At 29.8% G+C, this 23696-nt stretch overlaps 2 protein-coding genes across 2 annotated transcripts; one reads left to right on the top strand and one right to left on the bottom strand.

Annotated features, from left to right (window-relative positions):
- The first annotated feature begins 7682 nt into the window (after positions 1-7682).
- Positions 7683-12980, top strand: LOC127144223 (uncharacterized). The gene is made up of 6 exons (XM_051079881.1): positions 7683-7866; positions 11290-11403; positions 11494-11750; positions 11841-12056; positions 12132-12323; positions 12405-12980. The coding sequence occupies exons 2-4, from the start codon at positions 11295-11297 to the stop codon at positions 12015-12017; spliced, it is 543 nt and encodes a 180-aa protein (XP_050935838.1). The 5' UTR covers positions 7683-7866; positions 11290-11294; the 3' UTR covers positions 12018-12056; positions 12132-12323; positions 12405-12980.
- A 3512-nt stretch (positions 12981-16492) lies between these two features.
- On the bottom strand, positions 16493-17728 carry LOC103486438 (uncharacterized). The gene is made up of 3 exons (XM_008444399.3): positions 17460-17728; positions 17139-17370; positions 16493-17016 (listed from the first exon to the last, which is right to left on the bottom strand). The coding sequence occupies exons 1-3, from the start codon at positions 17673-17675 to the stop codon at positions 16610-16612; spliced, it is 855 nt and encodes a 284-aa protein (XP_008442621.1). The 5' UTR covers positions 17676-17728; the 3' UTR covers positions 16493-16609.
- Positions 17729-23696: the final 5968 nt, after the last annotated feature.

The raw sequence follows: 23696 nt of genomic DNA on the forward strand, positions 1-23696 counted from the left end.
CTCACGTTTTTTATATTGTTATTCGTGTTAATTCTATTAACTATTATATAATTATTAAAGTTTAACTCAACTCAATTTTTTGTTTTTATCACTAACAAATGTCCATCAATTGATATTACTATTTCGATTTTTTTTTATTATTTTTGTTTTAGAAATATTGTAGGTTATGAAAAAAAATAATTAATATATTTCTTGACCATAGGTGTGTACGAAAATCAATATCTAACATCAATATTATTAATATACAAATGTTATATCAGTTACTATTACTCATTTTAACAATCCTAAAAATAAATACTAAATGAGTATAGTTCGATGTTTTAAATATAGTAAAACGAATTAAATTGTTTATAAATATAGTAAAATTATTATTTTTTATCTAGATAGACTACTATAAATCCAAATAGACGTCTATTGCTTTGGAAAACGTTATAAAACAAAGGAATGGAAAGGGCCAAAAAGAAAATACATATTTACGTTTGATGTCCTCTTCACAACCTGACCTGTAGCCACTGGAATTTCGATATTTTATTTAATAATTTTGATGTCATTTTATTGCTTCTCAGTTTTATCCTTTTTACAATTAATTTTGTTATTTTATTTGTTACATTATGGATTTTTTTTAATTGGAATGTTATTTAAGTTTGACTATTAGATTATTGTAACAAAAAAGCTTTTAGAACATTAAATTTGGATTGAGATTTTTCCTCGATGTTTGTAACAGAGACTCATCACCGATCTTTGCGGTTCTAATTGATCTAAGATTGCTTGTTTAAGCACGTGGGAGGATCGTACGAATTTCGTAGGCTATTAGTGTAGTAGGGATCCTTTCTTTAAAAACTATTCGGCCGCTACCATAACTTTTAATTTAAAGGTCATTTGTAATTGATCTCTTGGACTTCTCTCTAGCCCTTGCTCCTTTATCAATAAATTTGTAGCGATTTGTTTAGTCTTTGGCTTCCTTGGGAAGCCCTAGGTTTCCGGCTATCGCTGTTTCTTTTTTTTTTTTTAAAAAAAAAAAGGAATGCTTGTTTAAGCATTCAAGTTAAGTATGATCATATTGCTAATTGTGGAGTATTCAAATCTTGAGTCTTATCTCTTAGTCTCCGATCAAAACGTAATCTAATTCTATTTTTTTCCTTTATATTGTTGTCAAATTGATTGGGTTTTAGAATTTTAGATTAGTGGTTCACCAACTGAGATCCTAATTTTCAAATCTTAGAGTTTTCATATCATTGCTCCGACCATCCGAAACAATTTATTCCTTTAGGGGTTTGTTTACTACATACACATATACTTCATTAGTGATAACTCTATTGATGATACTAGCAATAGTCTTCTAATAACATACTGCAATAATTTCATCTAAATTTTATTATGTTTGTAAAATTCTTTTGTATTATGGACGTGCTAACATATTTAGTTGCTTGAATTATTATATTTACTATTATCCCTTACACTACATAAGTAAATTCAGTAAATTTGTTTAAAAAATGTGATTACATTTTTTTCTATTTTGAGAATTCTTAGGGAGTAATAAATTTAATTACTTAGTTACTTTTGAGCTAAATTTATATAGAATCCAAAGAAAATGGTTGTAAATTATACTAATACAGTAATTTTCAGTTTGAAGTTATTCTAATTTTCCATCCTATTAGAATAGACTTCCTTATTCACATATAAATATTATTAAACTGGGCGTTTACAAAAATAGCAAAAAAAAAAAAAAATTATGGTAATAGAATCTATGTGATTGTATTTTCTAAATTGCAAAAAGTAACAAATATAAAAACGGATAACTCTTTGATAACTCTTTGATAGTCATATGATATGTCTAATTATTTGTCATATTTACAATATGAAAAAAAAGATGTGTTATGAACTGTTTTTTTCTTAAACAAAGTTTTGCAATTTCCACTTTGAAAAATTACTAATAATTTATTAAGAGTTACTAAAGGTGTCCGACAGATAGTTGGAGATTACACTAAGTACAATTATTGGAGTAAAATGAAGGCTTATATTTTACCCCATTTCAAGTGGAGTAGGATTCAAAGTAATAATAAAGCTATGCATGTCGTCCAAGACATAACCCCACCATATACTCATCTTTTTCAATATGCCACTGTCTAATCTAATCCTATGACATATAATGTGGCGTACAGCCTTTCACGTGTTTATATTAACATCATTCGATCTTTCTTTTTCTTTCTTTTCCAGGAAAATCATACAATCAAGTTACACTAAGATTGAGATACTTTGTCCCTTTAGATAACATTTAATGGTTGCGTTGTATTTTATCAATTTAGGGTTTTTTTGGTCCACCAACTTTCTAAAAGTTCAACTTCAATACTAATTAAAGTCTATTATGAAGGGGAACTCAATCTTTCAATCTATTTCGACCTTTTATATTTACCAAGTAACTTCGAGGACGTTTGGATTATCTATTTAAAAATATATTTCTCAAGAATATGTTTTCTTTTTACCGCTTTCTTTGAAATGAATTTAAAATTTAGACACTTACATATTTGGTTATATCTTTTTATAAGTGTTTATATATATACATAATTTTATTTAAGAACATGTTTTCTCAAAATTTGGTTATGAATGTTTTCTTTAAAATGAATTATTTTTCAAACTCATTTTTAAAAAATGTATTATGAAAAGTTACCAAACACCTCAAAAAAGTTTTAAATAATCTTTTTTCCAAAGGTATACATTTTAAAAGGTAATACAAACACACACTTTATCTTATTTCCATAATTTATTATCGAGGAACCTAATCTGTAACTTTATACCTCAAATACAATGTATAATTGAGCTAACACCCAAAGTTTTACTATTTTAGATTTAAGTTTATATTACAATGGATTTATAAGAATAAGAAGTTTGTTGGGATACAAGGGTCTAGATTTTAGAATATTTAGTGAATTATAATAATTTGCATATAAGATGAAAAATATTTTATTTTTTACAAATGAGAGGAGTCGATGTTTATAAAATAGTAAACATTATTATATAGATAGTTATTCAAATAGTTGTACCATATCTAAGTATAAGTTATAATAATTGGAAACATTTAATTATTACGATGATGGATCAAACACGAAAGTGAGTTATAAATTCACAGTCAAGATAAGTTGTGGCCATTCTTTTTAAATCCTCTTTAGATCATCCAATACAATTCCCCCAACCCAAACATCATAAAAAAAAACAAAACAATTAAAAAAGATCACAACAAATAAGAATTTTGTGTTGTTGTCATCTTAAAAAGTGATGTCCGCTAGAACCTAAAAAAGTAAACTCAATCTTAGCTTAACAAAGATTTTAGCGATGAGAGTTCGATTATCTATAATGGAATTATTGTATTAAAAAAGTATTTAAAACTAACTTGAACATTGATGTGGACAGCTAGATTATCACAATGACGATTAATCAATCTTCTTTTTATCTTGCAGTTAATTCGATAAATAAACTTTATTGAATTGTTAATGTTGCTATACTTAAAAACGATTTTTTTCCGAGTTTTTTTTTTAAAAAAAGGTTTTTCTTTTCTTTTCTTTTACACGTTTTTCTGTTTGAGAAATATTTTAACAATTTACTACTCGATTTCAAACATATTTTAGGCCGTGTGATTGGGTTATTAATAATAAAATCTACAAATATTTTATGGGTTTTTCTATTTTTCACAGATTTTCAATATAATTATGCATAAAAAAATAAAAAATAGGAGCTAAACATTAAAACAAAAGTGAACTTTTACTCTCAACTAGACAATTTCTTTTTCTTTTTTAGGTAAATGAAAGCAACAATTAAAATGAATGCCAACTTGTATTATCAATTTGATTTCTTAAAAAGAATATAAAATAAAATAAAAGTGCATGCATTTTTTTCTTTTTCAAGTTTGGACTTATACAAAAACAATCACCTTTTTCTTCTTGAATGATGAGTCATTGTTTATGAAATGGGGGGGGCCATTTGGGACTCGAAAACACAAGAAAATAAGTGAAACAAATTACGTTAAAGGTTTTCAAATTATGAGATCAATTATAAACAATAATTATCAAGTGTTATATGAGTTAAATAACAAGCTGTAGATTTCATTAATACATTATAAATTATTGAATTTGAAGCGAATTACAAAACGGGTTTTAACTACTATGGCCTAAATAGAGATGTCTCGTTATAAGTTGAACATAATGTTGTCAAAACATTATTAATAATATATTAAAAAACAGAAAAATAAAATAAAGAAAGTGTACCACAGCACGTGATTAAGATTTGTATTTATTAAATATCCTATGTAAATATGGTATGTGATTAATTTTATTCTAATAATATTATAATAAAAATTAACTCTTAATTATTTTTTAGTGATTTTTTCAAAAATTCTTCCCTATGTGATCTCTCACTTCTCGATCTCTCTCTTCGTCCATTCTTTCTTATTCTATTCATCTTCTTAAAGATTTGTGATTATATACAAAATTTATTAGAGTATATGAAAAATATACAGTATATTACATAGTCAATGTTTTAGGGTATATAGAAAATATATAGTATATTATGTAGTTTTCAGTCAACAAATCAAGATATATGAAAAAATATATACTATATTATAAAAAATATATAATATATTATGTAGGTATATGAAACATGAGAACAAAAATGTAAAAAGATTAGTTGAAAAAGATTTCTCTAATTGTGTCACGGATGAAATTGAACAAACGACAAAACTAATCGGTGAAAAAGTAGATGACAAAGGATGAAATTGAATAAAGTCACTTCGTAGAAATTCTTTAATATGAATATTTTTATATTAGATTCAACTTTATACCATATTAAAATTTCTTCTCCAATAAATAATATCTTAATATTAAATACAAATATAAATCTGATTTATTTATTATATTAATTATAAAATTTATAAAATATATAATAAATATGGTATATATATACAATTTTTTAAAATCGATTTTATTTATAATTGAAATGAATGTCACAAAATTTTAGTTAAGAAAATAAATAAAATACGTACCAGAGCCCACAAAAGAAAGCTCGTTTAATCACAATATTGTCCCAAAGCCCAAACTCTCAAAGGATGAAGCCCAATAACAATAAAACTCAACTTCAATTTGCCAGGCCCAAAACCAACTATACTTAAAGTCCACGATTTCAATGAGTCTTAAGCTTAATTTTGAGGGTTAGAAAGTTAGAAACTCAATAATAGTTTACAGGATCTGTGTTAAGGGTCTAAAGTTGAGTTCGTATAAGATCATGCTATCTAATACAATTTTATGGTATCCAAACTTTTTTATCCAATAATTATACCCATCTTCGTTTGAATAAAATATGGATCGTAATTCTTTATTTTCTAAAGTTTTTCTTTCTTTCTTTCTAACTATTGAACAACAATTGACCTATAATATTTCTGGTAAATTGTGGTTAAATAAAATGAGAAACCGAAGAAAAATAAAAACTTTTGATTCCTAATTTTCTTCAAAATTTCATCATTTTCATCCTCTTTCTCTTATTGTTGCTCTAAGTTTTTCTTCTACATTGTTGCACGTGTTTCATGATGTAGATGCACAAATCGAAAAAGGAGCCATATAAATATAAATCGTAATGAAGTAAACTTGAGTACTCAGTGAGTGAACATTTGAAAAAAAAACTCTACTTTCTAAAATATGATTTTCTTTTAATGAGTTTAAAACTTTGCACTTGTAATCAGATAATTTTAAAATAAAAACACATGCAAAACATAGGAGGTTTTATTTAAATTTTGTAAATGAATGAAACATTTAGAGATTTATTGTAGTTTTAAAAATATTTATTATAATAACGTAGTTCTTAATAGTTTTAAAATTATTTTGTCTTCTCTCTTCAATGTCTTGTGTTTAAAACAAGACATCGAACTCAACAAATAATAATAACTTCATATCCTTTTTCTTCGATCTCTCTGCTTTCTGAATAATAAAATAATAAAATTTTCTTTTACCTGAAAATAAATTAAATCGATTCTTATTTTTTTAAGAATGAAATAATATATATATTTAAAAAAATTTCAAAATAAGTTTGAAGACTTTCCCTTCCGTTAAAGATTAAAATAATAAATTTATTTGAATACTTTAATTTTTCTTCGAGTAAAATTTAAAAAGAGGAAGTCAAGAATGAATAATAATATAATAAATATGTTTAAGAAAAATAATTCTAAATAATAAATATTTTCTCTTCTTTTACTAAAAGAAAAAAAGAATTGTTATATTAAAATAATACTTTCTCATCTTCAAATACAACCGATCACCACTATATATCTCAATTTAATTATTGTTTTTTTTTTTTAATAACCTCTCGCCCTCAGCCTTTCTCTTCCCTAATATTTAGACTCTCCTCACTCCAATTCCACCCATAAACACAAAAACTTTAGATTTGATATACAAATATTTTTATTAGTTTTATCCTCGTTAATTACCATTCTTTTTCTCAATCATTTATTTCATCAATTTTTTATAGAAAGCGAAAAGAAAAATATTTACAAATGGGTCATTCCAAATTTTTTTAGTTAAGTCTATTTTTAATCCAAGATTTTCTATTGAAAAATTAAATTTGTTTAGTGGTTAGTATTTATTTTATTGAATTTATATTTTGTTTTAATTATAGATTTTATTTATCTTATGATACTACTACTCCTATGTTTTGATTTTTGTAGATCGAGACATAAAGAATGAAACAAACCGTCGCATAGATAAATTGTACTTAATGTTTTTTTTATGTTTTTAATAATTTATACTAAATTTCTCATTATTTATTTATTTATTTTTTTTAGTTCTGTTGGGTTTGATTAATATCAAAAAAGGAATAATCATCATCAATTTGAGAAAAAAGTACAATTGTTATTTAATTTGTAAGTTTTTTTCATTTAATATTGATCTATAATGTTATTATTAGGTTTTATGTTCTAAAACTCGTAGAAAGTAAATATAATTCATTGACCGATAATAATAATAAGTGTTATTGATTATATTATTAATTTTTTCTTAATAACCTAAGTCCAATAAACTAACATCCTAAGCTGTTTGATGAGTTTTGAACAGTATGTAGAGACATACAGGGATCAATGTTTGAAATACAACTTAAAGGGTTTAATAATATAGGGATAAGGCTGAGTACATTATTTTGGTAACACTATAGATACGTCTCACTTTGTATTTGATACAAACGCAATGATCCAACACATTTGTGTAGGTGACATAAGAGTGAGTGTATCCTATGCAATAAGTTTGCATAAGTTTGAACCACGAAATAGTAACCACTAGATGTAATTTCGTTAATCTAGTTAGGTTTCTATTTCATTAGGATGACCTAGGTAATTTAGTCTTAATCTTGAGTATTCCTACTGTTCACACTACAAGAAAATGGAGCATTCCCGACGCCGAAAATCACGTCGGCATAAAGAACGTCGGGAATAAGGGCTTTCCCGACGCCCTCAACAACGCGTCGGGAGATGCGTCGGGAAAACAATCTTTTCTGACGCACCACGAAGGCATCGGCAAGAATACGTCGGGAGCGGCGTCGGGAATAGGGGTTTTTCCCGACGCCGCGTGAAACGTCGGGAAAAGGGGTTTAATGAGCGTCGGGAATTCCCCTTTTCCCGACGCATTTTGAGGGATTTCCCGACGCCGCGTGACTGCGTCGGGAAATCCCCTTTAAATTCGTTTCAGTTCTGTATTCACAGAACCGAAGCCGAGAGGAGAGGAGAAAAAGAAAGGAGAAGAAGAAGAAGTCGCCGCCGGCCGTGCTTTCCTTTTGTTCCGCCGCCGTCCGTCGCCGACCGCCCTCGCCGTTGTTCCTCGTCGCCGTCTGCCACTTTAGGTAAGTGAAATATGTAAATTTATTTAGTTTAAGTTTATGTTTTAGGGTTTTTTTTTGATAAAAATTAGTTTAGGGTTATTTTTTATGAAAATTAGTTTAGGATTTTCTTTTGGAATAGATTTTTGTTTGTTAAATGTATTTTTGTATTGAGTGTGTGTAATTTGTAGTTGAATTGAAATTTGAAATTTGAATGGTTTAGGATTTTTGTTTTAGAAAATTGAATAAAATTGAATGGGGGTTGAATTGGGGGAGGGGTTTATTGTTAAATTGAAAATTGAATTGGGAGGGGGGTTTATATTTGAATTGAAAATTGAAAATTGAAAATTGAAATTGGTGGGGGGGGGGGGGGGGGGAGTGGAGTTAATAGTTGAATTTAAAATTGAATTGGAGGGAGGGGGTTTAAGTTAAATTGAAAATTGAAATTGGGGGGAGGGGGGAGTTAATAGTTAAATTGAATTGGGAATGTAATATGTGTGTTAAGATTTGTTTTTGCAGTTATGGTAGCTTTTTTGTTCTGAATTTGTTTATGTTTGGGATGGCTATCCTGCAGTTATGGTAGCCTTTTTTGTTTTGAATTTGTTTATGTTTGGGATGGCTATCCTGCAGTTATGGTAGCCTTTTTTGTTTTGAATTTGTTTATGTTTGGAATGACTATCCTGCAGTTATGGTAGCCTTTTTTGTTTTGAATTTGTTTATGTTTGGGATGGCTATCCTGCAGTTATGGTAGCCTTTTTTGTTTTGAATTTGTTTATGTTTGGGATGACTATCCTGCAGTTATGGTAGCCTTTTTTGTTTTGAATTTGCTGGTATCAAGGTGTGATAGTTAGGATAGCTTGAAGTATTTTGTTGTTAATAATTAGGTTGTGTTGGCTATCCTGCAGTTATGGTAGCCTTTGTAGTTTGGAGGGGTTTGTAGGATGCGAAGATATTTTGAAGTATTTTGTTGTTAATAATTAGGTTGTGTTGGCTATCCTGCAATTATGGATAAGGGTTGGATGAAACTTAGAAATAAGTTATCCCTTGAGTATAGACATGGAGTGACCCAATTTTTAGAATTTGCCAAATTTCACGTTGATGCTTACGGACGATTGAGGTGTCCATGCAAGAGATGTTTGAATTTAAATTGGAGCTCATTAGAGGGTGTGGAAAGACATCTGCTGACTATAGGAATATCCCCCTACTACACAGAATGGGTGTATCATGGAGAGTCATTAAGCTATAGAGGTACAGAAAACTTTGAGGAAGGAACTAGTAGTAATCCTTTTAATGAAGGAACTAGTAGTACACAATTTAATGAAGAAGGTGATATCTTTGGTATGCTAAATGATTTACAAGCCCCTATTGAACATGAAGAGGAAATAGAGGAATTTCGTTTGGAAGATGAAATGGCGATGAATGTTGGGGTAAATATAGATGAAGATACAACAAATAATATATTTCAGGACTTATTGAATCAAGCACGTAATGAGTTGTACCCCGGTTGTTCTGAATTTTCGTCGTTGAATTTTTTGGTTAAGTTGATGCATGTGAAAGTTATAAATGGTTGGAGTAACAAGTCGTTCGACATGTTGTTAGAACTTTTAAGAGCAGCGTTTCCAATGTGTAATAGTACTATTCCTAGTTCATTTTATGAAGCAAAATGAAAACTTCGTGACTTGGGCTTGGGATACGAGATTATTCACGCGTGCAAGTATGATTGTGTATTGTATTGGAAAGAGTTTGCTGATTTGCAACATTGTCCTACATGTGGCGAGGCTAGGTACAAGGTTAATCATAATAGAGGGAAAAAAATTCCGCATAAGGTATTGCGCCACTTTCCTTTAGTACCTAGATTACAGCGCTTGTTTGTATCGCAGGAAGGGTCTGCTGACATGAGATGGCATAGGGACAAACGTGTTGAAACAGATGATGTCTTGAGACATCCAGCTGATGCAGAGGGGTGGAAGCACTTTGATTCTGAATTTCCTGATTTTGCTTCTGATCCACGAAACGTGCGTTTGGGCTTGGCTTCAGATGGGTTTAACCCATTTGGTCAAATGAGTACCTCGTACAGTATGTGGCCTGTTGTGTTACTTCCTTACAATTTGCCACCATGGAAATGCATGAAAGAGACAAATTTCTTTATGTCATTGCTCATACCCGGTCCTAAATCTCCTGGTAGGAAAATTGATGTGTATCTCCAACCATTGATTGAGGAATTGAAAGACTTATGGACTTTTGGGGTGCGTACGTATGACTCTCTTACAGGTCAGTTCTTTCAGCTATACGCAGCCTTGTTGTGGACGATTAATGACTTCCCGGCGTATGGTGACCTATCAGGGTGGAGTACGAAGGGGTATCAGGCATGTCCTATATGCATGAGTGATAGATCGTCCTTCGGGATACGAGGTAGAATATCTTTCATGGGACATAGACGCTATCTTCCACAGAATCACGTGTGGCGTAGAAGTAGGCTACACGATGGAAAGATAGAGCGTAAGGCTCCTCCTGTGGTGATGAATGGGCATGAAATATTAGAACAACTAGATCAGTTGGAATTTCCAGTTATGAGTAAACATCCTTCAATACAGGATAAGAAAAGAAAGAGAGCTCTTAATTGGACGAAGAAAAGTATTTTTTTCAATCTTCCTTATTGGTCGAGACTTTTGTTACGTCACAAACTTGATGTAATGCACATTGAGAAGAATGTTTGTGACAATTTGATTGGTACGTTATTGAACATCGAAGGGAAAACGAAGGATACCACGAATGCTAGGTTGGACTTACAAGATCTGAAGATAAGAAAGGATTTACATCTTGTAGAAGTGGGTAACCGATTGGTGAAGCCACATGCGAGCTACACGTTGACTACCAGTGAACGAGTAGAGTTTTGTAAGTTTCTGAAATCAGTTAAGTTTCCCGATGGATTTGTTTCCAATATATCGAGATGTGTGCATGAAAGAGAGGGGAAAATATCAGGACTAAAAACGCATGATTGTCATGTTTTATTACATCGACTGCTACCAATTGGTATTCGAGCATTCTTACCGAAGAACGTATACACTGCTATACACTGCTACCAATTAAGTTGTGCAAGTCATCCAAAATAAGCGTATTTGGGACGTGCCAGAAGTGGAGGATGTTCAGAATGACCATATTAATATAGTAGAAGTTGTTGTAAGCCACCAAGTGGATGACCACATCGAGGATGACACTCTATGCAGAAATGACGTTGATCCCACAATCGTTGAAAGACCGGTTGTGCGTCATGTCACTGACGACTTCATCGACGATGTGGATGAACATATGTCACATGCAAGCGATGATGAATTATAGTGACAAATTAAACCACGTATGCACATATTTATATCTAGTTTATATATTTTGATTCTAGCTATGTGTTTGTATTTGGTTATTGAATGTTTGTTTTTTATATGTCCATAGTCATTATGTCATATCGACGATCAAATTTTATGGAGACGGACGATATGTTCCTCCAGTTTGAGGAGGATTTAGATAACATTGCGGGAGGGTCGTCATCTGTGGGCGACAATACGGGTGAGTCTAAGAATTTTATTCATTTTTAACTTACAAATATTTCATGTAGGGGTTCCTAACTTTATATCTTATTGTCTATTTATTGAGCAGGGTCTTCTTCTCAACAAACGACTCCGACTCCTAGGAGACGTGCGCAGTCTCGACTCTTGGAGTTAGAGCGCCACGTTGCAATAAATGGGCGCATTCCGATGACGATCGCCCCTGGAGCGGAGAAGCCTATTTTTCCACACGCCGTTCGCTTCAGCCAAGCGATAGGCGTGTGCGTGCGAAAGACATTTCCCGTCCGCTGTCTTAAGTGGACGGACGTTGGGAGAGAATACATTGAGGTCGTCAAGGGCGACCTCCAGGTAATTAAATGCACTACACATTTATATATGATTTCATTTGAAACATATCTAACTTTAACCAATCTAATGTGTTATGTTTGTAATGTGCAGCGATTCTTTGTGCTTGATTTCAATGATCAAGCAATGAACAGGTTTGTTGAGCATCACATGCTCACGACCTTTAAAGAGTTCCGGGCCGACTGTCATAAACATTTCAAAAAGTACAGCGACCCGGAGGAGGCTCGTGCCAACCCACCAAACGCATTGGTTGGACGTGATGAGGATTGACACTTCCTCTGCGACCATTATATCAGCCGTGCATTCCAGGTATTTGTCATGATTAATTATGATAATAAGTTTTTATATGTATAAGAAATAAACAATATAATTGTTTTAATGCAGGAGCAATCACGGACAAACAAGGCTGCTAGACAGAAGCAGCCTTACAATCATAGTAGCGGGTCCAAGTCGTTTCTACAACGACAGTATGAGCTCGCTGAAAGAAGAGGGCAGCCGGTCGATCGTGTGGAATTGTTCCGGGAAACACACGTTCGAGCTGGAACATTCGTGTCGCAGGCCGCCGAGGATGCGCATGTAAGTTATACCCTTATTAATTATCCACTTTTATTATATATTTTTGCGCGTTACCTAACATAATTTTTAAATTTGTTGCAGAATCAAATGCTGGAACTCCAATCCCAGCCTACCCCAGAGGGTAGTCAGCCACTCTCTGAGGATGAGATATGCGATCAGGTGTTGGGTAGACGACCAGGCTACTCAAAAGGCCTTGGTTGGGGACCCAAGCCGAAGGCCCGCAGAACGGCAAGTGCAAGCAGTTCGTCGACATCTTGTTCGCAGTCCACACAAAAAGAGATTGAATTACAAGCTAAACTTCATGAAGCTTTGGAACGGATTGAAGTACAAGATAGAAATCACCAAGCATTAGCTTCACAAGTGGAAGCTATGAAAAAGATGATTGAAGACCTAACTCATGCACAACAGGGACCACCACATGATCCCTAGCCCTGCGGTACGTCGTATATGTCTCTATTATTCTTAAGTTTTTGCAATATATGATTATGTATTAAACTTAGTTATTTTTATACCATTTTTAGGACCGAAGGTGTAGAATGACGCGCATACGCACCTCGTTGGGAGATTGGGTCTTATGTTTATGTTTTTTGTATATTGAGAACTATATTTTCTTGTAGTCAACTTATTCGTATTATTAATTTTAATTCTATTTTTTAATTTGTGTTTGTATATTTATTAATTTAATCCAAAACGTCGCCAAATTTTTTTGAGCAATCCGAACATCATTGTGAATGTTTGAGCAAAATATTATAAGAAAAAAAGTAAAAATAAAATATTTAAAAAAATATATAAAAAATATTTCCCGACGTTCATTACGTCGGGAAAAAAACGTCGGAAAATAGGCTTTCCCGACGCCGTGAGATGCGTCGGCATAGACGGCGTCGGGAATAAGGTTTTCCTGACGGGAGATGCCGACGCATCTCCCGGCGTCGGGAAAGCCTTTCCCGACGCCGTACCAAATCGGCGTCGGGAAAGTCTCTCCCGACGCATTTCCCCCGACGTTCTTCCCGACGTCGTTTTGTACGTCGGGATATCCTTTCCCGACGTGCTTTGCATTTTCGCCGACGTATTTGTGCGTCGGGAGTACCCACGTCTCTTGTAGTGTCACGAGGGATTATCCTTTAATTTTTATAGGTGGGAGTGGCCAAATTGCCGACTCAATATGGTTATTATTTTGGGAGTGGGGAGTTGGAAACATAATCACACAAGATTAGATTTACTTATTCCCGACTTTAGAGTAAGTAGATAAGTGTTCCATTAAATGGTGTCTCTAGGACTTGAACAAAGGGTATCACCCTCTTTATGGCACGAGAGGGGTTTCTGTTTAATGGTTGGACTATAAACATGTTGTTCATTATTGGTATACCCAAAGGTAAAATAGTAATTTGACTCAACTAGTGTTACGAACACTTGTGAAAGACTAACTTACTAGTATTAGTCTATATTTGTACTATGAAGCATCTGTAGATGTATCAGATCGATAAGAGTACCAATAGGAACCAGAAAATCAAGAGGAGTCACAACACAGAATAACACAGAGTTCAAAGTCAACCAACTCAAAACCGACAATGTCCAGGTTGTGGAACATGTTTATTTTATTTTATCTTTTAAATGAATGTAATTTAGTTATTAAAAAAATATTTTAATTTACATTTAAAATTTTCAATTACGGATCATTATTAAAAAATATAATTATAAATTTTCATAAAATTCGTGACAAATAAATGAATGTAACTTATAAAGAATTGAAATTTCAATATCGTTTGATTTTAAAAACAAAAATCTCTTATTATCTAATTATATAAATTTACATATTTTAAAAACATGAAGAAGGCAAGGTCCTTGGGTTAGAAATCAAACCTTAAGAGAAAATAAGAAGGAAAGAATAATAAGGATTCGTGTGAAGAGGTCTTGGCTCAAGCCAAAACATTGGAGAAAGAATAAGAATGTCTTGAATTGAACTCAAGACATTGAAGAGAGAATACAAATCTACCCTATTTCTATAAATATTTTTGAAACTTCAATAATTTGTTAAATATTTTATAAACTAAACATATTTATTCAAAGTTCTCTTCAAACATATACCATAATTATAGGAAAAAAAATTAGAGAAAATGGCTAATGAGTTAACAAAATATAAAAGAAAAAAAATGGAGAAACCTACGCAATTTAAGAGATACAAGAAATTAGATAAACAAATAACACTAAGATAAAAAGATCAAATAAACAATGAAAACTTATCTTTTCAAGAAACTAAAAAAGAAAAAAAAAAGAGATGAAAATATAAAACTAAGAAAGAAGAAAGGATAGAAAGATACCAAATACCCATTCATTGAATTAACTCATTAAATATTAATTATTTAAACTCATATTATATTTATATTTTGAAGACAAAAGTAAAAAAACCATTCATTTTTATGTCTAAAATTATTAACATTTTAAAATTGTGTTTATTTTGCACGACAAAAGAAACATCTCTAAAATCGATATTAAAAAAATTACTTTAATTGGGCTACATGCTATTTTAAGATTATTATTAAAAAAAATTAATTGGATTGCATGTTACTTTAGCCCAAGTTGATATTAAGAATATTACTCTTTCTTTTATATTTATATATATAGATTGATCATTTCTATCGTATTGGATTGAATCGACATATGTATTTTAGATTTGTTTAATTTTAGTTGATGTAATTTTAAATATTCTGTTTTGATTTATTATTTTTTAAAATAAATCTTAAATTTAGTCTTTATTAGGGATTTTCATTACTTTTTATATTTTATTAATATTTTAATTTTCCTATAAACTTTAAAAATATATTCAGATATTATGTTTCTTTGAAAAAAATATGTTTATTTATCAACTTCATTAAAAATTAAATTTGAAGGATTAAATTTAAGATTTATTAAAAATACAATGGCTAAAATTAAACACATTTCAAAATATAGATACTGAAATGATATTTTCACTTTTAATTTATTATTGTTGTGATTTTTAATTTAGAGTTATATTAATAAATAAATCTTACCGTTACTTTTAGCATTACTACAATACCTACTTATTTTATTCATAATTTTTATTATTCAATAAATCTATATTAAGATTTTTCTAAAACAATATTATTTTAATAAATAATGACAAAAGTAGTAATAAAGAAAAATATTTAATAGACGTCAAAAAATGTGGATCTGGTCTACGATTTCCACCCATGTGGTGCCACGGCCAAGGAACTTGTAGACCAAGTCCACAACTTCCATATAGGATTTATAAATTTAGTTTCGAAGGTGTCGTTGGCTTAGTGTTTTTTTTTTCCATCAACATAGAATAGTGAGTGTCACATCTTACATCTTAGATTTCATGTCAGTTTTTTTTTCAACTTACGAAGTTTTCCCTTGATTTATTTTTTTAAAACATAATTTGATTAATAATTTTTCTTATTATATGTTTTACTACCTGTTTTTAATGTATTTTATAAACATAAAAAAATTAAATCACTTCCTAAGCAATATTTAATATTTTAAATTATTAAAAAAGTTATTAATAAACATTTAAAAAGTAGAGTTTAAACATAAAAATTATATAAGTTATATATTTTAAGAAAAACACAATTTAGTTAGAAAATTGAAAATTAAACAAAAAATTAGTTGCAAAAAAAAAAAAACTTTAAGCTTAAAAAAAAAAAAGAAATGAAAACTAACTCCTACAAAATACAACTAAAAAAGAAAGATAGATTTCCACTTTTAAGATTTAAAAAGAAAAAAGATGGAGACTAAACCCAAGATGTAAGATGGAATATTCATCAATAAAAAATCACTAAGTCAACGAAACTTATTAGATAACAAAATTTATAAATTGTGGATTACATCCATAATTTCTACGCCTATTTTTGTTAATATTTTTCGTGTCTTATTTTTGTCATATACATTAAATTTGACAATAACCTTATTTTTATCATTTATATTATTTTTAGAATAAACTCTATATTATTCTTAAATAGGAATTATATCAAAGGACATTTGAACCTCAACTTCACTTCAACAAAACCCTCCTTGATTAAATAATACAACATATTCCTAAAACATTAGTCTCCAAATTTACTTAAATTTAACAATATTTTCTCACTGAAATTTTCTAGAATATCAAATTAAATTTTTTTTAAAAAAATAAATAATAAAGAATTGACCTTCGTTCTAATAATCATGAATTGTAAATTTTATTTACAACAGCAACTACCGAAATTTACAACTCTACAATTAGTTTATATTGAATAATAATAACAAGAAATTCAGACAACTTCAAGAGCCGTCCGATTAGGCAATTTGTCGAGGAAATCAACAGTAAGCATGGAGGCTTTGGGCTTAGGAAGGCGAGAAGACGGAACAAGAGGCATTGACATTGTCCTCTCACATGGACTTAGCCATTTGGCTTGCATGTATCTCTGTTTTCTCCATGGCCCCAAATGCATTTTCTTTTCTTTCATACACTTTTTTGCTGCTCCACATATTACCTTTATTACCCCTTGCAGTTTCTCCACTTTTCCGACGAATATCTCCGGCAGCCGCCGTACTAGTCGGTTGTACTCCTCGCTTCCTCTTGCCATTTCAAACTCTGCTCTCAAGTTTAGCTCTATTATTAACCTTACTTCCCCTTTCTTTGTGTTCCTCTGTACTACGTCCAAAAATGTGTGTTCCCCTGTTTAATTTCAATTTTGTAAAAAAGTACTTTAGCTAAATGCTTTCACGAATTTTTGCTTTTTTAAATAATTTCCCTAAGAAAAAAAAAACATCTAATTTGAATTTTGTTTGTTTGTTTACCTGAGGGTATATGCTGAGAACTTTTCCATTTTGTCTTGCAGACGGCACTATCGTAGCCGGCGTTTCGAAGACGACCGGAAACTTCCCTCATCATACAACTCCGGCAGCCCGTCATTGCCAGAACGGATCTTCCACATGCACAGCCTCCACCGGATCTCTCTATTTCTTTAACTGCCTCCTTTGTCGCATTTCTTATCTTCGATTCCGCAGAATTACTCCGACATATCATCCCCTATACATTACCATAATTAAAATTAACCTCAATTTATCTTTTAATAAATTAAAGGAAAACAAAAAAACCAAATTTGAAAAGATACTCACTTGTAAGATCTGAATTTGGGTTTCCCAAAAGCTCTTACTTTCTTCCAAACTTTCACCGTTTTCTTTTTCTTCATCATTTTCATCAAACCCCGTCGTGTCACTCTCCAAACTGCTCCCAAATCCCTCCGCCGGCCACCCCTCTCCGTCGTCCAAAAACCCAAATACCATATCGGAAAAACTCGAAACCTCAATACCCGGGAAATTCCGTCCGGCCATTTTTAATGTTATCTAGTTTTAATTCACTTTCACTTCGTGGGTTGTGGAAAATATATTGGGACTCTTTATATATACCAAATGTTGGGAGGAAAGCGGGCCTACCAATAAAACCGAATCGATAAACAAGACGCCGCGCACACCTGGGCTCCACGTTGATGATATGGCGTTCCCTTATTGGATTTGATAGATCAAACTGGTTTACTGATCCTCGTGGACTTTAAAAGACCGGACAGCGAGGATCCACGTCAGTTTTGACAGATGCAATAATTCCGATCCAATTTATTCAAACCTAATCTGGATATGCTCGAATATCCACCATACCACTTTTTCTTTTCTTTTTTTCCTAAATTATATAAATAACGAAATTAATTCCCAAAACTTTATTAATTTATTAACGTATAATAAAAATTTAATTTATCAAAACTTAGAATCAATTTCAGGATCTTTATTAAGATTGTGTTATTAATTCAATTCACATATATAAAAACAATATATTAGCTAGGGAGTACTTGTTTTAGTTTATTTCAATAATTATCTAACAAAACTTATCTAATCAGATATGTTCAAATCAAAACGTAGAATGTTTGTTTTGCAGGATTGGAATAAGCTGTTGTTGAGTTCAATTACAAACAAATTCTAGAAATGGGGCCATGTGAACAACTCCATGGCCTTTTGGTTTTGGTGGTTAGTTTTGAGAGGTTTTTTTTTTCTTTCTTTTTTTAATTTATCTATATTCATTATCTTGAAGATGAAAATTAGACTCTTGCAATGAATAATAGCACATTTTTCTCGTTCTTGTTCTTGTAAAAATTAAATTAAATAATGTGGGTTATAACTCTTTAATTAAGACAATTTAAGAAATAAAATATTCTTTACATTTTTTAAAATGAAATAACGTTTTTCTTCACTATTACATTTGTCGGAAAAGTTATCATGAATATTCTCTCAATTATTATTATTATTATTATTATTATTTAATTATGACAATAATTTTAAGTTATAAGATAGTTTTTATTAAGTAGAAATATGAAACTAATTAATGTTTTTCGGTTATTTCTTCTTGCAAGCATTTACAAAAGCTGTGAAGTATACTACAAGCTTTTAAATTAGTTTAAATTAAATGTAATACCGTGTGATCTATATCACATCTAATCCTATATATATGATTGAATTATAAATTTCCAAAATCTCAAAATATTTTTGGAACAAACAAATTCGACAGAAAAGAAAACAAGTCTAAATAAAATAATAATGAAAAAAAAGTTGAGAAAGGATTGGAGTTGTTATTCTTAATTTCAAAATGTGTCCATCTTTTTAATCTATGTCCAATTATATCCAAAACTTTTTCTTAAAATCAATGATTAACTCAATTTTTTAATGGTTTTAATTAAACTAGAGTTACTTTAGGGCTTTATTTAACAATTAAATTATTGTGAATTTAAAAATGAAAGCAGAATATTCTAGCTCATCCAAGCACTCAAAATATTTGTCGTTTTCCTCCTTTGTTGTTAGGTGTGACATTCATCTATATGTGTTCCAACCGTGCTTATTAAAATAAAATATTTTTTTTAATGAGTAACATAAAATATTATTAAAACAAAACTTTATGGAACAAACACAAATAATAATTGAGTAAAATTATCGTTGTCAAACAAAAATTATTATTTAAATATTAGACTATTTTTCAATATTACAAAATATTCTCATCTATTATCTATAAATATAATTTTACTTTCAAATTTTTTGTTGTAAAAAATGAACCCTCAAATTTTATACGAATGTTAAAATTGGTCCCTCTAAGTTATATAATCGTAGAAGTTAAAACAATAATTATTATAAAAACTTAGTTTTTAATAATTGAAATATCGTAATTGCAACAACCATTTTAAAAGCTTTGTTCAAATAAAAAGAGTTATTTCGAATAGAAGTGAAGATAGTTGAATATAAGATGAAACAAAAAGGTTGGATAAGAAAGAGGTGATGATTGTATATAATATATGGTGGGGGGTGGGGGTGTAGTGTGAAAAAGAACAAATAAAGGAAGATGAGAAAATAAATAAAAGGGGGGAGGGGGAGGGGGAGAAGAAGGGGGAGATGCATTTTATCCTAAAATCATAATCCGGAGGGAGTGGGTGAGGGGGCCACCAACAACATTATTGATCATTTATTTTTTATTGATGTACACGTGGGCAAATCGTCGACGTTGATCATCTGATGGTGGGACCCACCATGTTCCCTACCTGATTTTAATCATTGTACCCCCCCTTTATTATTTTTATGTGTTATGTTATGTGGCGATAATTGGAGTTTTCTTTTCTTTTATTTTCTGTCGTTGAGATCTTTGTAAATTTCTCCTAGCCGACGTGGCACTTACGCGGCTCCTCGCCACCGTCGTTGACGCTGTTTTTGGCTGTTTCGGTGCGTCTGATTCCCTTTCCCTACGGACGCACCCGACTCCACGGCTTTCTTTCGCAATTCTAACGCCTAACAATTATTGTATTTCATATACCAATTACCATAATAATAATAATAATAAGTGCATGTAAAAGTTTTACAGTAAAACAACACCAGAGATTGGTAATTAGTAATTACTTCCATGCCATCCATGTATTTAGAAAATAGTGTGTCCCAAAAAGATAACTTCGTTAAGATCAATAATAACTTATTACAATCGTGATTTGTAAACTTACTCAATTATATTCAATTGTTCACTTAAGCTATCTTAAATTTGAAACTCCATTCAGCTAAGGAATGATTTATTAAGGGGTCAGTAAAAGCACGTACTTCCCTCACATTATTGATTCTTGTATTTTAATATTAATTTTGTAGTGTAAGAGTACGATATATATACTAAATAATGTTTTATTTTAAATAAAACATGGTGTAGTGTAGTGGTTGTGCTCTCGCTTTGTAAATTTTGACACTAAAATTTTTAGATCCGTTAGTGTTTTCATCATAACTCACTCTTCTCTTAAATTGCGATATATTAATGGAGAATATTTTAGACTCCCCTAGGATCGAGACTTCCTTTTCACAAGATTCAAATTGTGACGTTCTCATTGGAATTATTTTATCTTTCCTTTTTAGAACTAAAAGTATCATTTTCTCAACTAGTTTATGTGCTTCCCCTAAGTTGAGAACTACATTAACAACTCAATATATTCATAAATAATAACTAACAAAAATTAGAAACTAATTCAAAATAATAAATAAAAATTAACACATAAAATATGGAACTCTAGAACCATAGATCATTCCAATTATACCGAAATAGAACTAAATTGAAAATTCAAATACCAAAAATTGAGAACAAAGGTGAAATCAAATTAAACAACATAAACATATTTGTCAATTAAATTTAGCCTTCGTTTCTTTTCTTTTAATGTTGTTTTTTCTGGGGACCTCAAACCTTCTCCACATATCCCACGAAGCTTATAGAAGTTTGTGGAAGTTTGATGTCCATTTTACATTTCACTTTATTAGTAAAATAAACGAAGAAAAAGACATTACGTCAAAATGTTGTTGGACCAAATAATGATAATTGACAAATAATAATTACAACTTCAATAAAAGATTTTAAATTTAAATTCTACTTTCGTCTTTAAATTGAGTTTTAAATTTAAATCTTTTCATTCTTTTTATATTTTTCTACCATCCTCTATCTCTTCAAATTGTTTTTCGTTATACTAAAAATCACATCTTTCTCAAATTTCAAATTTGATTCTAGAGCACAAGAAATTGAAGTAAGCTTTTTTTGTAGTTAGATTTTGAAATTAACAATACCTATTATCATATTAATAGTATAAAGTTTGATCCAGATAAATTGATTTTGCCCAAACGTGAAAATAAACGTAAAAGACAAATTAGAGAACTAAGGTACAAGGAAGAAGCATAATTATTAATAAAGAAATTTAAATTATGAAAATGATTAAAAATATAGATACTAATTATGAAATTAAAATGTGTGGAGTTCATTTTAGAATTCCAATAGGCTTCAATAATAATAATAATGATGAAAACAATGTGTACCTACTAATTAGTTCTCCAAATCGTGGCTTACATTGGTCCAACCCACCCACATATTTCATGAAGTTTCTATATTTAGATGGTGGTTAAATTCAAATTTTTTTTATATTTAAAAACAATTCAAAATTTAATTTTGATTATTTATAATTACATAACATGTAGTTAATTTTTTTTCGTTCAAAATTACTTGTTGATTCATAAACTTTATTTTGTAAATATTTTCTTTATATATCTTTTTGAATTGACGCCTTTTAAAAAAATATAATAAAACAACAAAATATTTATTTATACCGCATAAAAAAATTTCGAGAATGAAAAAAAACTCACCAACTTACAATGAAAAATACCAAAAATACTCCGTCAACGATGTTTTAGATTTGGCTAATGTCTGGTACATCATTGTTTAGAGTTGATTTGACTATTTTTTTTCAATATTTTTGGTACATGATCGTAATTTATATTTGTCTACGATTATTTAGATTTGGTTACACGATCGTTATTTGCCAAAACTATTTTTTTTCAAGATTCTTTGTACATGATCGTTTAGATTTGACTATTTTTTGTATATGATCGTTTGATTTAGGTAAACTACATTTTTTCAACATTATTTATATTTGAACACCATCTTAAACAAACAGATAACAGTTTGAAAAAAATAAAAGAAAAATTACAAAAAATAAAAGAAAAACGATGGAAAGAAAAAAAATCGCAGAAGAAAAAGAGAAGAAAGAACTTAAAAAAGAAAAGGCAAACTTGAAATATTTAAAATATGAGCAGATTCATGGATTTTCCATTTTGCTACGTAGGTTCTAAACATTTGATTGATTTATTATATTTATAAAAATTAACCTCTTAAATTTATAACAATTTAGTTCCCTAACTTTAAGAAATATCAATTTAGTCCTTATATTTTATCATCGCTAACAATTTAGCTTTTATCGTACAAAATACTATTAAGTTTGGGTAAAAAAATTTACACTGTATATTGTTAACTATTTGAAGGTCAATGTTATAAATTATAGAATTTCAATATTTAAATAATCTAAATTGATAATTAAGTTTAGTGAGATTTTCTATGTTAAGGCCTAAATTGTTGCAAAAATATATATAGTTATTACAAATTTGAAATTACAACAAAATTGTTTCATGCTAAAAGTTCAAAAGATTAAATTATTAAAAATTTAAAAATGTATTAAATCAAAATTTAAGGACGAAATCATTACTCTTATAACCAAAAATGATTTTTAACCCAACGTTTAATAAAGTAAACCACTATCTTAAATAATAATAATTCATATAAGTTTGTTTTATTAGATAGTAATATTTTGATAATAAATAATAAGATATTGATTCATTCTTTTTAATTACAACAAATTTGGAGATGAGGGTTACAACCTAATTTTACCTAGAAATAATAATTTCTATCCTATCAATTACTATTTCGATCAATTCAATTGATTTGGTATTATGATTAATATTATTATTTTTTAAAATATTGTTTTTAAAACATGTGATCTAAATAAAATTAAAATTGGAGGCAAACTCATAGCCTAATTTCAATAAAAATAATTTGTGATGTACCAACCAAATTATTAGTATAAGGTTTGGCCCCCAAACCATAATAAAATTTGAAATCCTAAGAAAGTGTTCCTCAATAGGACCAAAAATTGTGATTTTTGCAAGCTTTAATGTTACAATCTTTTCACGGGATTTATACACATTTCTTTTCTAATCTTGACATAAATAAATCAAACTTGTCTTATTATTGTTTTTGTGATTATTTATTCCTTTTAAAAAAATCAATTAATTCCTATTATTTATTGAGGTTTTGTAATCTATAACAATAATATGTTTATAATGGTATATACTTCCAAATGAGAAAATATGACAAAATATGTTAATTTTGTACTTTATTTACAAATGAAATGCATGTTAGATAGATACAAACAGATAAATAGATGAATGGATGTACTTGATATATTATACTCAAATTTG

This window comes from Cucumis melo, chromosome 12 (assembly GCF_025177605.1).
Source record: "Cucumis melo cultivar AY chromosome 12, USDA_Cmelo_AY_1.0, whole genome shotgun sequence".
NCBI classification, from domain to species: Eukaryota; Viridiplantae; Streptophyta; class Magnoliopsida; order Cucurbitales; family Cucurbitaceae; genus Cucumis; species Cucumis melo.

Excerpts from the sequence above, each read along its gene's own strand:
- LOC127144223 (XM_051079881.1), top strand. The coding sequence starts at position 11,295 with ATGTCATATCGACGATCAAATTTTATGGAGACGGACGATATGTTCCTC. Across the intron at positions 11,404-11,493 it reads ATCTGTGGGCGACAATACGG|GGTCTTCTTCTCAACAAACG; the intron begins GTGAGTCTAAGA and ends TTTATTGAGCAG. Across the intron at positions 11,751-11,840 it reads TCGTCAAGGGCGACCTCCAG|CGATTCTTTGTGCTTGATTT; the intron begins GTAATTAAATGC and ends TGTAATGTGCAG.
- LOC103486438 (XM_008444399.3), bottom strand. The coding sequence starts at position 17,675 with ATGGCCGGACGGAATTTCCCGGGTATTGAGGTTTCGAGTTTTTCCGAT. Across the intron at positions 17,371-17,459 it reads CCCAAATTCAGATCTTACAA|GGGATGATATGTCGGAGTAA; the intron begins GTGAGTATCTTT and ends GGTAATGTATAG. Across the intron at positions 17,017-17,138 it reads TTCTCAGCATATACCCTCAG|GGGAACACACATTTTTGGAC; the intron begins GTAAACAAACAA and ends GAAATTAAACAG.